At 32.3% G+C, this 15,804-nt stretch overlaps 1 protein-coding gene across 12 annotated transcripts in view; it reads right to left on the bottom strand.

The window, feature by feature from the left end:
* The window catches only part of LOC111045441 (multiple PDZ domain protein), a 587,845-nt gene that overhangs the window by 344,131 nt on the left and 227,910 nt on the right, over nucleotides 1-15,804 (bottom strand). For 11 of the 12 annotated variants that reach the window (XM_039420670.1, XM_039420673.1, XM_039420674.1 and 8 more), the window contains 4 exons: nucleotides 14,998-15,018; nucleotides 8,506-9,454; nucleotides 5,952-6,056; nucleotides 4,370-4,495 (listed from right to left, as the gene is read on the bottom strand). In XM_039420670.1, the coding sequence (XP_039276604.1) occupies nucleotides 4,370-4,495; nucleotides 5,952-6,056; nucleotides 8,506-9,454; nucleotides 14,998-15,018 (1,201 nt within the window). The remainder of the gene's footprint in view (nucleotides 1-4,369; nucleotides 4,496-5,951; nucleotides 6,057-8,505; nucleotides 9,455-14,997; nucleotides 15,019-15,804) is intronic. The other variant, XM_039420672.1, reaches the window with a different exon arrangement.

The raw sequence follows: 15,804 nt of genomic DNA, 5'->3' as shown, positions 1-15,804 counted from the left end.
ATCAATTACAAATTTATAAAAATTTGCTTCACCCATGCAACAAGTTCATGCTGGCTTGTATTTATATAGCTTTATGATAGATATAAAATGGATTCCATAATATTTTGATGCGATATTCTAAAAGTGCATACATACTTGAGCGTCATGAACACGCGCATTTCACTTTATATCAGCTGATGCTGTGTTTAATATGTCGGTATTTCACTGTTTCTGTAAAAATACAGTTATAATAAGAGTAGCATCAGCTGATTGATAGTGAAATGCGCGTATTCGTGAAGTCTGTATGCACCTTAATATAAACCTAAGTAGTGAACAGGGGTGCCCACAAGGGGGGGCATGGCGCAATTTGCGCCATCAACATTTTGGGGGGGGGGCATGATTTTTTTTTTATATTTTATGTCAATTTTGAATCATGGCTATAAAATCAAGGTATTAAATGGAGATATCCGAATGTAGCTAATTTTAATACTTTTTCCCACCTTTACAATGTTATATTTTGCAAATTGTAACTCAATATAAAGCATAAAAAATACAATTGATAAAATGTTGTATGCAGGAATTTTAGTAATTTTAAGCCTATGAGTTTGAAGGTAAATCTTTGACAAAAATAAATTATAACTTCATCATCCACTATTATTCTGATTTCCTTTGCTTGATTCTAATTTTTAATGGTCCTGTGTTTGAGTTTCCTTGCTGTAGCAACCTAATTTTCTTAAAAGCACAATGATAAGTTAAATTGTAATGTACATTTTAATCTAATAATTATTTTAATTACGAAGTCGTTTCATGATGATATTAATGTCTCTGAAATGGGAATGCAATTATCAACAACATCGCAAACTCTAGTGAATTTGACAGAAGAAAAAACGTTTGTCAAAAATTTGCGAAAAATATCAAATGAAGCCAATTTCAATCTTTCAAATTTACACCCTATTTACCACACAGTAATCAAGTAATATTTTTCACAACTGTAGGCTACTTATATAAAATAGTATGATAATATATTTAGTATTCCAATAAAACATTTAGTTTTTGAAAAAAATGATATTTTCAAGCCCCAAAATCCATTGAAGAATTGCCGAATTGTTTGATCAAGAGATTCAATTGATTGATGATAAAGTTCAATTGCGCCGTGTACATAGATAATTTGATCTCAATCAAGTGCAATATTTTATAAAAAGTTTGGAGACAAAAGTCGCGTTGCCAATACATACATAGAAAATAATGATACTCATAAATCATTCGTGAGCAGTACAGGGGAAATACTTTCACCATTGAAAATATTAATTTGCCCCCATGCAAAGCCTATGGTAGTAATTGGAATACTGTGTATCCTTTCCTGCTCAAATCAAACATGTACTGTAGCCTACAGAAAAGTCACGACATGCCAATTGGAGAATTTTCTCATTTTCAATTGATATCTTCTCATTTACAGTTGACGATTTCTCAAATATAATTCACTATTCTCAATTACATGTGATGACTTCCCAAATACAATTGACTACTTCTTATCTACATGAGAATATAAGTAGATCATTCTCTCAATTATAAGTGACTATTCTCAAATACAATTAATACTTTCTTAAATTAACTTGATACTTTCTCAAACACAATTGGAAAAAGTGTAGTTAACCTCACCCCTCCCAAGCGTTCTTATCAATACTTTTCTGATACATTGATATGAGAAATAACGCTTATTGCTTGAATTCATTTATCTCAACTTGAGAAAAACTGGATTCAAGCTCATTATAAATATATAAATATATTACGTAATTTATTACGTAAGGTTGATTTTTGAAAATCTGAATATTTGAATAGTCATTGCTCTATGTTCAATGAGTGTTGAACGAATAAATTTGACGTAGCAGATATTTGACTAATATGATCAATCTAATCTGTCGAAAAACTGCTGAATTTATAATTGGAAAAACGTTGAAGATGTATCAGATACAACAACCAAGCTTCCATAAGATTAAATTGTACAAAGTTTAAATTCAAAGACATCTTTTTATCTTGTATCAGTCTTTATTCAGAAGCGGTTGATTATGTTGAGTATTATGGAAAATAAAAAGATGAATGTTTCAATTGGGTAAAACTTTTGAATTGGGATTTTATCTATGTAATAATTTAAAGGGAATCTGATAGGATACATTTTTCCACAACCTGTCCTCATTTTGGTTTTTCCAAAAAATGAATAAGATGATTTGAATGCCTCTGAAAATAATCACAAATTTTTCAATACATGGTTATAGTTGCTTTATTATTGGGAATAATGTAGTTTCAGAATAGGAATTTGAAATTGTTGGGTAGAAAACTCTCTTCTTTGATCAGCACCAATGAACGTCTCCATGAATGACCTCGCCATTCAGAGTCATACCAATCTTTCTCAATGAGAGAGAAACTGTGATGATTCTTTTTTATAATTTTACTGTTTATAAAACGCTTCTTTAGGTCTATACTGATTGATACAACAATAAATTATTATTTAAATTGCATACACATCAATCTTCTACAAGCTTAGTTGTCTCAAGTTTGTCTTTTCTCCAATTCATAATGCATTCGCTTCAAACGTGAAAAGGTGGAGAATTCCGTCAATTTTGTAGTCAAGTGGAAAAGAGTCGACATTACTGCCCACTCTTCGCCAATCAAATAAAAAAATAAAATACAGTACGGTAGTCATTCTATTCCAATTTTTCCACTTTTTGAAAGGAACAAATGAAAGTTTCACACACATAATTCAACAGGAGAGAGAAAAACAACACAATAAAAACTTCCAACACAAAAGAGCTTCAAAATTTGAGACAGTAAATAATTTCTCAGCGTCGAGAGACTCCGAGATAGAAAATACAGTGTACATTTAAGTCAGACAGAGACAATCTTATTAGTTGGAGGAAAAAGAGGTTGAATAACCCTGAAAAAGTTGGCCATATATTTTTCAACATACTTTTAGACTAACTTGAAAAGCTTCGAAGAATGAGCTGTGGTATGAGATGTATCTATCCTTATTTCTGATGCCCCTTCATGGGATGCCCCGAACAAGAACGTGTGAATTGCTAGTCTCAAAAATAATATCAAAAAGATACTTTATTTCTATTTAAAAAGAAATAAGAAACGATGGTATATATTTTTACAATATTATGAAAACAGAAAGAATTCCCCACAAGAACAAAGGTAAATAATGTCCTTTGGAAGATTAGAATGTAAGATGTGAATTTTACTGTCATACACTGACTAATGTTAAAAACTGAAGGGTTTGGAATTGGGATACTTTGGGGGAGGGGCATTACACTTGGATTGGGGGGGGGGGCATGCGCCATTGCCCTTGTGGGGGGCTGGGCACCCCTGGTAGTGAAACATAAATTTGATGTTTTAGAACCGTAAGCTGTAGATGTGAATCGTTGGATTCAGTTATGTAATATTAATGATAAAAGAATAGAAATGACTGAGAAGTTGAGAAAATAGCTTCTCACATCAAGGCTAAGGTTTAAGACACATGAAGCGTTTACCAGGGTTTTCGCACTGGCGGCGGTCGACTCGGCAGGGCAGCAAGCTCTCCATTGGCTGATTATCAGCTGATTGGTTAGGCGTTCGAGAACCAGCTGATATCAGCCAATAGGAGAGCTTCCTGCCCTGCCGACTCTTCCGCCGCCAGTGCAAAAACGCCTGAAAAAGCGCTTCATGTGGCTTGGACCTTACTCTGATCCACTTCGTAAACGCTATTTACCATTATATACAAGTTATTAAACATTTTAATATTAGAGTATTCAAGGACTTATGAATATGAATACCAGGCCTAATACATTTTTTAATTTGAGATATGGAGGTGTTCCTCCATTCAATTGTTACTTTCGAATTGATTGTGTTAATTCGATTTGTTTTGTGATTTAATGCGTGATTGTAATTGATCATTAATTTTTTCGGATTATTCCTGGAGTGGAAAAACATTTGGCATAAACAGAAATTTGGACTATATTTTTCAAAATTGTGTTATAAATAGTAATGTCTATGACTGATTTTTCTTCCATTACGTATTCATGTCATTAAATGAAATTGAGTGCTTGCGTAGCAGCATAGAGATCCCTGGTTCAAACCCACTCATTACCAAAAGTTTTTCAACCAGATCACTCCCGTGTTATCGGATGGGCACGTTAAACTGTCGGTCCCGGCTGAAGTATGACAGTCGTAAGGTCCATTGACGACTTAAATGATATATTCAGGCGGTGGGACCTTCCCGCAAGGGACTCCCCACCAACAAAATCCAAACGAATTTACTTTTTACTTTAATGAAATTGATAAATAAATAGATATCAACATAACATTCAATAGTTGGTTGGGTGTTTCTTATTGTAAATAATATTTGTGAACTCACCCATTGTACTAGCGATTGAACAAGGAAGTGCACAGGATTTCCTGCCGCTCTGATGACATCCACCGCCCTCTCATGACTGGCATGGCGCAAGTCAATGCCATCCACTTCTAGGATACGATCACCAGTCTGAAACAAACACAAATTAACAAATAATGGAGAATTGGATTTGCCAAAATCCACTCCTATTTGAATAGATGAAAAATGTGGTTGAACAGTGATATGTTTGTATTGTGGATAAAGTATTATCTCCTCTCTCAAGATGCCAGTTATCACCTGATCAAAAGAATAAATGCAGTTGCTTTAAAAATAAATACAATTCTATATTAAAGTTCCTGAAGCCCAAACTTTTATTAGGAATGAACCGTAGTAAATTCCACGTAGTAAATACCGTTCAAATCGATAGAAAAAGACATTAGTATTCTGCTAACAAGTTAACAAGGATATAATTGCTAAATGAACTTGCGGTAATAACAAAATATTTTATTTTGGCTACTTAAGTGTTTTATTATAGGATATTACTAGTATCCTTGTAATATTTTCAAGACACGACTAGTTTAATGGATTATATAATTCTCAAGTAAAAATTGGATAATTCCTGGATTGGATAAATCGTCTTACGATACTAGTAATTCTCTGTAATCGAAGTTCATAATATCTTTGATATGAGTTACTTGAGAATCGGAAGTGCCGATTTGGCTGTACCTTACTATATGATTCTCAATACTGCTGTATTTATTTGGTTGTAACCTATTTAATATCATTCTGAATTCTTGTTCATGTAAGCCTATTATTCATAGAATACAGGCTTCCCCTTCTCTCCAAAATTGATTTTGTTATCAAATTGAAAGTATTCTCTAGTAATTAATAATAATATCGTGTGACCTGGCTGGCTCAGGTCTGGTGTCAGAGTTTTCAGGTCGCAACTGATCAATTTCAGGGCCTCTGACATGACCTAACGACTGCTTTTTAGCAGCCGGGACCGACGAATTAATGTGTCCATCCGAAACACGGGAGTGGCCCGAGAAAAATATCTTGCCCGGGCTGGGATTCGAACCCGGGCCTTTGAATACTTTGCTTACAAGGCCAGCATCTAATCCACTCGACTACAGCCATTCGAGTATTCTCTAGTGATTATTCATGGACCATTTTCAATCTTCAACCATGTGGTATGTAGGCTGCCGTGAGCAATTTTAATAATTGATGAAAAATGTATTCCTTCTAATTCAAATAGTTTCAATTTCACTTTCCATTACGAACAGCTAGTTAATGATCAATTTTCAGTACTTGAGTTAATAGCAGTCTGATTTTTATTATTAAAAGCTATTAGCCTACTACTCACATTATTTGTGGAGTAGCGCAAATCTCCGATAGCGCTTCACAAATGTGACTAGAAGCCAACAGTTTTTAATCATAAAAATCAGACTGCTATGCCGTAATTTAAGTATTGAAAAGTGATTGAATCTTTCCTCACATTGCCGATGGTGGTATTGAGGGGCAAACGACATTAGTTTCAATAAAAGTAAATACTTTAATAACTTTTATTTAAAAGAATTGCAAATTTTCAAAATGAAGCCAAGCTCACCTTTAGCTCTCCTGTTCGACCAGCTGGACTCAATGGAAGCACATTTTTTATGAAAATACCAGAAATCGCTGACCCACTGTCTGGCCCAGCATTGTATAGATCGACCTGAATAAAAACACACACAACATTAGAGTCTTATCAGTTTTTTAATGTCAGTAGGCCTACTAATACTATTGGTTGATAAAATTATAAAATTATTGGTTACTATTGGTTATAAAGTTTTTTAGTGAACATTTTAAATTAATTATCACTGCTATGTCCAGTATAAAAATCAAAATTTTGGGGAGTTACAGTTTTGGGGTGTGCCTGTTGATCCTTCCACAATTATTTTGACCACTAATTGTGTATCTTGAATTAATAAAAAAATAAATTTGTGATATGTTATTAGAAATTGAGGTAAGTTTTATCAATGCACTTACAACTTCCACAGAATCTAACAAACAAATCAGTTCTATATTGGTGGTATCATCATTCTAGAACCACACCAAGACAAGGAGCTATTATATGGTAGTTCAACAGTACATTTTACTATTAGTATTGTAATCAAATCTGTACGCTCGACCGAGATTAATGTCGAATAATGTAACTAAATAAATAATAAATAATAATAATCAATAAATAAATAATGTTGTATGATTCATACAAAAATTATGGCTGAAAGTAAGATGCCTGTAACTTTAAACATGATAAATGTAGATTCTAAGGTAATGTAGCTCTTAATAGTTGAAAATGTTATAAAAATCATGAACAATTGAATACCTATGTACCGACAGTCTCACGACCCCATATTTAGGGAGTAACTTGATACTCCAAATAAAAATTAAAATCTATTGAAATTTTATTGATAAGAAATCACCCACAATTCACAAAAGGATGAAGCCAAGTCATTGAATTTCTTTCTATTACAAACTGCTATATTTTTCATCAAGTTTTAACACTATAATGACGACTTGTAGACTATAATAATTGTGACTGTCAATGACTTTCGACTATGCATCCCATGCGATATTAAAGCATAGGCCTACTCAAGTCAGTGAGTAAATATTTCATATTTATAACAATTTTATTTTATTTATTTATTTATTATTTTACAAAGGCGACTTCCTAGAAGTATTTTAAGCCTAGGTGATGATGATGATTATTGTGATGAATGATAATACAATGAAGGTAGAGTTATGAATTAATAAAAATAATAGGTTATGCTATCCACTTGAGTTGATTTGAGTCCACTTTTCAGTCTAGAAATAAATAAAATAAAAATTTTGAATTTGATTTGTTTAAAAAACGAATATAATAGAATGATTACATTCAATAAACTCTCAGAACTTGAAGATATTGAGTTATTAAGGAAAATTTTGAATATTATTAGACTCTACAAGTCGTCATTCTAGTGTATGAGCTTGATAGATGAAGACATTTTGATGGAGTTGAATCCCAATGATAATTCATAATAATTTATGTATGAACCATACAAAGTACTGTATTAAAAATATTTTGTAATTTTTTTTTTTTAAATTGCGGATGATGCCCAAGTGAGTTTTTTGACTGTGCGTGGGTAATGTAAAGTGCGTGTGTAAATGTGAACTAATGAGATGCCACCAACGGAAATCCAACCCACGAAACCATCTGTGGCCTCTACTGTCAAGTCAATTTCAATTCCTTGGACACTGGACAATGGAAAATATGAATAGCTGTAATAGTATATTTCGCACCTAGGGCCGAAAATGAGACTTTTCTAGCTCAAAATCGGTTTTCAAGTCCGAGGCCGTAGGCCGAGGACCAGAAATGATTGAGAGCCGGAAAAACATTTTTGCCCATGGTGAGAACGTTATTTTTCGCCACACAGAAAAATAAACAATATAAATATGAGAATAATTGTTTATTAGGCACTTACGAAAGCAAAACAGGAAGGTCATAGCTCTAGCAAATCTGAGGTAATCTGAATATCAGGAAATTGTCCAAGTACTTATATTTTTTATTCTGATTTGTCTTAATAACCTAAAAGATTATGTTCAATTATGTAAGAGGTTGAGTTTATACTTTTTATTCTTCCAATTGACAATAAGATGATTTTATTACAAATGTTTTGATTCTTGAATAATAAACACAATAATGAAAAGTTTTTTGATCAGCTGTTTTAGCACACTTGAAAACTGAATGTCAACGTCAACAATGCTTGTTGTCATTGACTTCGGAAGTTTAGGTTAGAAGTTCTATCCTACTCTGAAAATCGAATTTGAATAGTTTATAATATATAAATCTTTTCTGTATTTTATTCATCCAAATAAAATGATAGTATCTTATTGCAGAATACTTATTCAATTCTAGAAGCATAAACTGATTCCGTTTCATAAACCATTTTGTAAACACGTTCACATCAAATCAGAATCAGCTGACTTCAAGGTTATTTTACAGCCCTAGGGCCGTAAAACTTTTACCGGCCTGGTCAGAAAACAATCGTTTTCGGCCTCCATATGACTCACAAAAACCAGCTCATTACATTCAAGTGGGGCGAAAATAATATTAATGGAGACAAGGAAAAGTGAAGAGATACCTTTCCGCCGACAATGCTGATACCGAGACTGCTGTTGGGCTCGCGTAGCACCTTGACAGCTCGCTCCGGCCCCCAGTGCTTGTCGAGCAGTATCGAGGACGACTGCGAGGTGGCCGCGTGAGTGACCGTCATCCTCGACTCGTCCACCTCCTGACCGGTGCTCGCCGACCTCAGCAGCTTCCTCCGAACGCACCCATCCTTCGCCAAGGGCGCGCGAACGTCTCGCTCCGACTTGCTGCTATAGGTTGGCACAGGCAGTGGATCCTCATCCACCAGACACACTGACAGTGTACTCTTGTGGTGTGTCTCATTCAACGGCCTCGGCAACTCTACGTTCACACTCAACTGCGAGTTTGTGTCTTCCTTGAGTGTGTCACCTTCCGACCGATCGTCCACCAACACTCCACTCAAACTTTGCCTAGAATCTATCACTTCTATACTATCCTCCTCCGCTTTCGATTTTAAATCGTCACTCTTCACCAACTCCTCAATCACTGGCTCCTCCTTTGAATTTTCTAAACTTAAACTAATACTAGAACCTATAGAAACACTATCACCCGATTTCAACTGTTCTGAAGTTCTTGCTGAGTATAGTTCGGAATCGCTTATGGCACTTTCGAATATGTGAACCTGGTCTACACTACAGATAGTCACTGCGTGTTTAGGACTTGTTTCGACTTCGACCTCTTGGTCACTCAAGTCACTAACACTGAAGTCGGGATCGCGGAAGGGGAGTTTCTCGTCAGAGGTGTCTGTGACGTCACCACCCGTCTTCAGTTCCTCGTCACAGTCGGCGAATGACTCGTTGTCACCACTGGTCACCGGTGACAGCACACTCCTCACCGCCTCCTGACCACCCCCGCATTCATCCTCGGGTGCCGCCCCCGCATCTACCGCATCTACCGCCTCTACTGCTACTGGCTGTTGTGTCTCCTGTCCAATGTTCGGACTGAAAACAGATAAAATGATCATTACAGATCTACTTAAATGATTACCGATCATGTTGTTCAATGGTTTCACAATAAATTTGGCTTCTTATATTGATTTGGTGAGATGTAGTGATATTTTTTCATTAATAAAACAATATTGAAACTTTGAGTACCCTTTATTATTCAAAATATTACAATGACTAGTTTCGACCATAGGTCATTTTCAAGTTCTTGAAAATGTTCGAATCAACAAATTAGTTTCGACCATTTTCAAGAACTTGAAAGTGACCTATGGTCTAAACTAGTCGTTGTAACTTGAAAATGACCTATGGTCTAAACTAGTCGTTGTAATATTTTAAATAATAAAGGGTACTTCAAGTTTCAATATTGTTTTATTAATATTTATTCATAATAAAACACTATAGTAAGGTCCACGTTATAATGGCATTGAAGAAATATAGAAGAAAAAACGTTGCCAAACTCTGTCTAGTCAATGCCTTCTATAGACGGTAGCAGATACAGATTTATTGATGTAATATTAACTGTTCATTCTCGTTTAAAATAATCAATTAGATTTTTTTAAGCAATAAATTATAATTTTTAATAATTTCATAATAAATTTACATGATTAAGATAAAATATTTTGTTAATTAGTTATTAATTCTACATTGTTAAAAGACTATCTGGCAACCGAGCAAAGCGAGAAAGAGATAGCGCTATCAGCTTTGTTGAATGAAAGACAATGAAAGACAAAAATTCTTCTTCAATACCATTGCTAATCAAACACTGCCATTATAACGTGGACCTCACTATAGAATATTGTATAATAATATTACGAATTTATTAAATAGTTGCATATATGTTTCAACATCTCTTTAGTGTGGTGAGGTTATCCTCCCCACCACACTGAAGATTATAGGCGTTGAAACATGTATGCAACATGTATTCAATAAATTCGTAATATTATAAGACAATATTCTAGTGTTTTATTATAAATTTGGTCTGTAATGTGAGTTTTCTGTAATTTATCAATTGTGGGTTTAAAGTTGTGGCTATGTGTATATTCCTATTTTTTTGTTGTGTGTAATAATCAGTTTCTTATTAAATTAAATTTCCACAAATATGTTTTCCTGAGTGGGTTTGCTTTTTATTAACAACAAAATCTTCAAAGTAATATCCGGATATGAAACTTTCTATACATTACTATTCATTCATTTATACATTGATAGATACAATATAATTCTCAACTATGAATGATTGGGAAAGGAACAGGCTTAAAGCCCAAAACTGTTCCTTTCCCAAATTTAGATAGAAATTGTCCAAAAATAGGTTATGTTTACACTTCATGATTTTTGTCCAATTTGAGTCCAAAATATTTATAAACTCAACTATTGTACCTACTTGAATATGAATGATTTAGAAAATCAGAGAATCAAGTGTTAGCAGTCTACATTGTACAACACATGCAAAAAAATTCTTATAGGTTTTAAAGAATTGTTTTTTTGTTTGCCTTGTATAAGAAAACATCGAGACTATTGACAGTGTTATTTTTTGTTATATGAGTGATATTTAGATAAAAAAATAGAAGCCAAGTAGATAGAATCTATGCTGAAGGATTGAAAATCCTAATAATCAAATTGACATCTATAAAATTATACAGGATGAATGCTCATAAAAATTCTTATCACACTGACTCACTCACTGATCACGATTTCTGAAAAACTTGGAACAGTGAATGGACAATCATATACTGCATAATATTTGGACAATTTAAGACAAAATTAGGAAATTGAAGAAGTTTTGGGCAATAGCCTGTTTTTTTCTTTTCCGACTACTTTATTGTTTACTCTATCCAATAAATAAATAAATTAAAGTCATACGAATTTACTTTTTACTAAGAGTACTTGGCAATAAATTATTAATAATGTGCCATACGGGATATTATGTAAATAGGATAATATGTAAAATCTTATTATAATTCAATGTATGTCTTTCTCTGATGAATGACTAGGATATAAATATGCAATTATTGAAGAGGGATAACACTATAAGAAAAAAAAAATCATTGCCCTTCTCTGTCTGATTATTGGGAAAGAAACATTGAAAAGGTCCCTGATTTAGAGGATAATACTCTGTTTGGAACAGCAAATGAAGATCGTCAGATCATCAATTATTGAAGGAGAAGATACTTCTAGAAAAATTTCAGAGAAATTTCGGAAAATTCAATAAAAAATTAAGTTTTGGACCATCTGCAAAAATATCCCATTTATTAGATAGATTCTGTTGACTGCACAAAAGACACAGACGTTAATGTCGATGGTGGGATAATAGTAACTAGATTAGATTTTTTAGATTTTTGGGGTAAGACTTTTTTGGAACTTGAAGACTCTTGAGTATTCGATGATTTCAAATTATATTCATGCATAAAATTGATTTTAGGCGTTGCGTGTATCTATAAAATATTAAGATGATGATGTATCATTCCTAAACTTACTGATAAGCAATAAAATTGGATATCTTGATACATGTATTTTATAAGTAGGTAACAGAGAATAGATTTTAGTTAGTATGTAATAAAGATAGTTTTTCATTCAACAGAAGCTATAGTTAAAGTGAGGTCCACGTTATAATGGCAATGGAGAAAGATAGAAGAACAGCGTTGTCGTTTCTCTGCCTTCCCACTTCCTTCTATAGAAGATAGCTGATACCGGGATATCTGATGTAATATTAACAGTTAATTCTTGTTAAAAATGATCATATATACTTTATTTTTCAAGAAAATATACTTTTTAATGATTGAATAATAAATTTTCTAATTGAAATTGAATATTTTGTCAATTGATTATATTTCTACATTGTAAAAAAATGATCTGGAAACGTTGCGGAGTTAGAAAAGGATAACACTATCTGCTTTGCCGAATAAGAGACAAGGTATAACAACACCAGTTCTAATAAAATGTTGTCATAATAACGCGAACCTCACTGTTATCATCAATAGGACGCTACGTGCTACAAAATATTAAATCAGTTCAAACAGTAACTGTAAAAAGCAACACGCATATCCAAGGAGTATTGCCTTGTTTAACGTACAAAGCTCATGTCGCTTCTTAAAGAAACCTTACAAAAGTTCTAGACTAGTCAACTATACACTAAATCTACATTCATACCCATCGAAATATTGACTATTCTTCAAATTTCAGGCTAAATCAATTGCTATGTAACAAAGTCTAGGCTTTTACCTGAAAATAAGGCGCATTAGAAACTAAAATATTGGTCAAATTTAAAAACAAATTCCCATTTTAATCATGCTTCGGCTTCTGTTTTGTTTAAGAATATAGCCTCCAACATTATTAGTGGAGGACTTACTTAGATTTTAACATCAAATAGCCTATTATATAGCATAGTTAGAATGTGGAAAGTTCAAACATGCATGAGTCATGAATGGAATAAAATATAAATAAAAATAGAACACTTATTGACATGGGCTGCTTTTAAATTAATAAACAAAATAAATCTTATAGCACCCTTTATTCTTTAAAAAACTTTAAAATAGTTGAACAACTAGTTTCGGTTTACACCATCTTCAGGTTTATTTGAGAACCTGAAGATGGTGTAAACCGAAACTAGTTGTTCAACTATTTTAAAGTTTTTTAAAGAATAAGGGTGCTATAAGATTTATTTTGTTTTATTAAAATAAAAATAGCCTCATTTTGCATTTTCATAATATGAAGTGTCCATCGTAATATGTGAACCATTGCTCTATGGTAGAATATTTGCATAGAGAATATTGAAGAGCTCTTTTAAAATCAATTTCATAATTCAAATTATCTTTTTAATGATAACAGTTACGAAACAATTTTGCTCGATTACAAGAATATTATATAGTTCTTTATTTCATAATTCAAATTATTTTTTGAATCAAAACAATGGTTCAGTGTTACTAGAAAAGATGGGCTGCTCTCTTCACCCAATATTTCATCCTTGACAATGTTTAAAACAATGTACTTTTTACTTTTATCTTTCACTTCCATATCGAGAATATCTTTAAACTAATAATCCAACCAGGATTGATAAGAAAATAATCATAAGTGGGATAAAAATGTATGCTGAAGAATTATTTTGAAATCCGAAGCCATAGGAATAAAAAAATTGAAGCCAGAATACACCTCAAAATCATTTTTAAAAGAATCGAATAAACAATATACTTTAAGGATGAGCGAAAGCTAAAAATAAACTTTCTACTGAAGATATTTTTCAATATGTATATTATCAAGCTATCAAAATGAAAAAGTTTTCACAGGAAAACATTTTTTTCTATCATTACTTTTTGAGATATGAGCGCCTGAAGTTTAAATTTTTGGGACAGAACATATCTCATTCGGTAAGAGATAAATCCATGAGATTTAGAGGATAAATTCTTCATGGTATTGTTTATTGAATATAAAAAAATTGAAAATATGAATTTTTGATAAAGTTATTCAATTTACAAAAAATGACCAAAAATAACTCAACTAAAAGTTATTTTTGATCATTTTTAGTGAATTGAATAACTTTCTCAAAAATTCATATTTTCAGAAAATTGTTGTTTTATTCAACCAAAAATACAATGAAGAACTTATCCTATAAATCTCATGGATTTATCTCTTACCGAATTTGAAATGTTCTGTCCTAAAAATTTAAACTTTAGGCGCTCATATCTCAAAAAGTAATGATCGCAAAAAATTCCTGAGAAAACTTTTTTATTTTGATTGCTTGATGATATAAAAATTGAAAAACATTGAAAAATATCACCAGTAGAAAGTTTATTTTCAGCCTCTGCACAGCCTTAATCATAACATAAGTTGGATGAAACTGTATGATGGAGAATTATATTGAAATCCAAAGCCAAATTGTAAAAAAAAAAACAGAATAAATCTCAAAATTATTTTTAGAAGAATCGAATAAACAATAATCATAACATAAGTTGGATGAAACTGTATGGTTAAGAATGATATTGATATCCAAAGCCAAATGAATGAAAAAGTTGAAGCCAGACAGAATAAATCTCAAAATTATTTTTAGAAGAATCATATAAGAACAATATACTCTAATCATAACATAAGTGGGATAAAACTGTATGGTAAAGAATGATATTGATATCCAAATCCAAATGAATGAAAAAGTTGAAGCCAGAATAAATCTCAAAAAAAAAAAATATTTTAGAAGAATTATATAAAAATAATACATATACTCTAATCATAACATAAGTTGGATAAAACTGTATGGTAAAGAATGATATTGAAACCCAAAGCCAAATGAATAAAAAAGTTAAAGCCAGACAGAATAAATGTCAAAATTATTTTTATAAGAAACAAATAAACAATTATATACTGTCATCATAACATAAGCTGGTGAAACTTTATCGTATGGTATAGTAATATGTATGTATAATATAGTATATGTAAACTGTATAGTATATTATGCTACAGAATGATATTGAAATCCAAAGCCAAATGAATAAAAAAGTTGAAGCCAGACAGAATAAATGTCAAAAATCATTTTTAGAAGAATCAAATATACTCACCGATAGTACTCAGGAAATATCCTGGAAAGCATACACCAGGACAAAAGATAAGCAAAGCGTGATTGAGAAGGCAGTGCACAAACCATTACATAGATCTAAAAGAAGTGAGATTATCACCTATGGTGCAAGGCTAAAAGGATAGCTTGCTGATTAACGCAGTAGGTACTCAAGTAGTTTAATAATTAAGCTTGGATCAATCTGTATTACAAGATAAGTGAGTAATCTCTCATTCAAACTAATTGCATTTTTTCTACAAGAGTTGAGTTTTCAACAATTGACTACAAGAAAAAGACTACAAACGGAACATTTTATCAGGAAAATAAATATTTTATCATTATTATATCTTGGTTTATCACACTTTATTTATTTACTACATACTATAGTGATATAGTGAGGTCCACGTTATGATGACAATATTTGACTTTATTATGGACTATTAGATTGAGGTCTACGATATAATGGCAGTATTTTTTTTAAATTGGTGTTGCTATCCTTGTACATCATTCGACAAAGCAGATAGCGCTATCCTTTTCTAGCTCCACAACGTTGCCAGATCGGTTTTTAACAATGTAGAAATATCATTAATTAACAAAATATTCAATATCAATTATAAAAATTAATTATTTAATCATTGAAAATATATTTTCTAGTCGAATAAAATATGATTGATTATTTTGAACAGGAATGAACATTTAGGCTCAACTCATACTTACGCGACTCAGGTCGAGAAGAGACTCGACTCGAGTCGAGAGCATGTGTTTTCAAATGGTGACAGTCGCGGAGACTAGAGACGACTGGTCTGAGTGT

This window comes from Nilaparvata lugens, chromosome 2 (genome assembly GCF_014356525.2).
Source record: "Nilaparvata lugens isolate BPH chromosome 2, ASM1435652v1, whole genome shotgun sequence".
Taxonomy (NCBI): domain Eukaryota; kingdom Metazoa; phylum Arthropoda; class Insecta; order Hemiptera; family Delphacidae; genus Nilaparvata; species Nilaparvata lugens.
The sequence above is the reverse complement of the archived record's forward strand: the minus strand, read 5'-3'. Positions and strand labels throughout refer to the sequence as shown.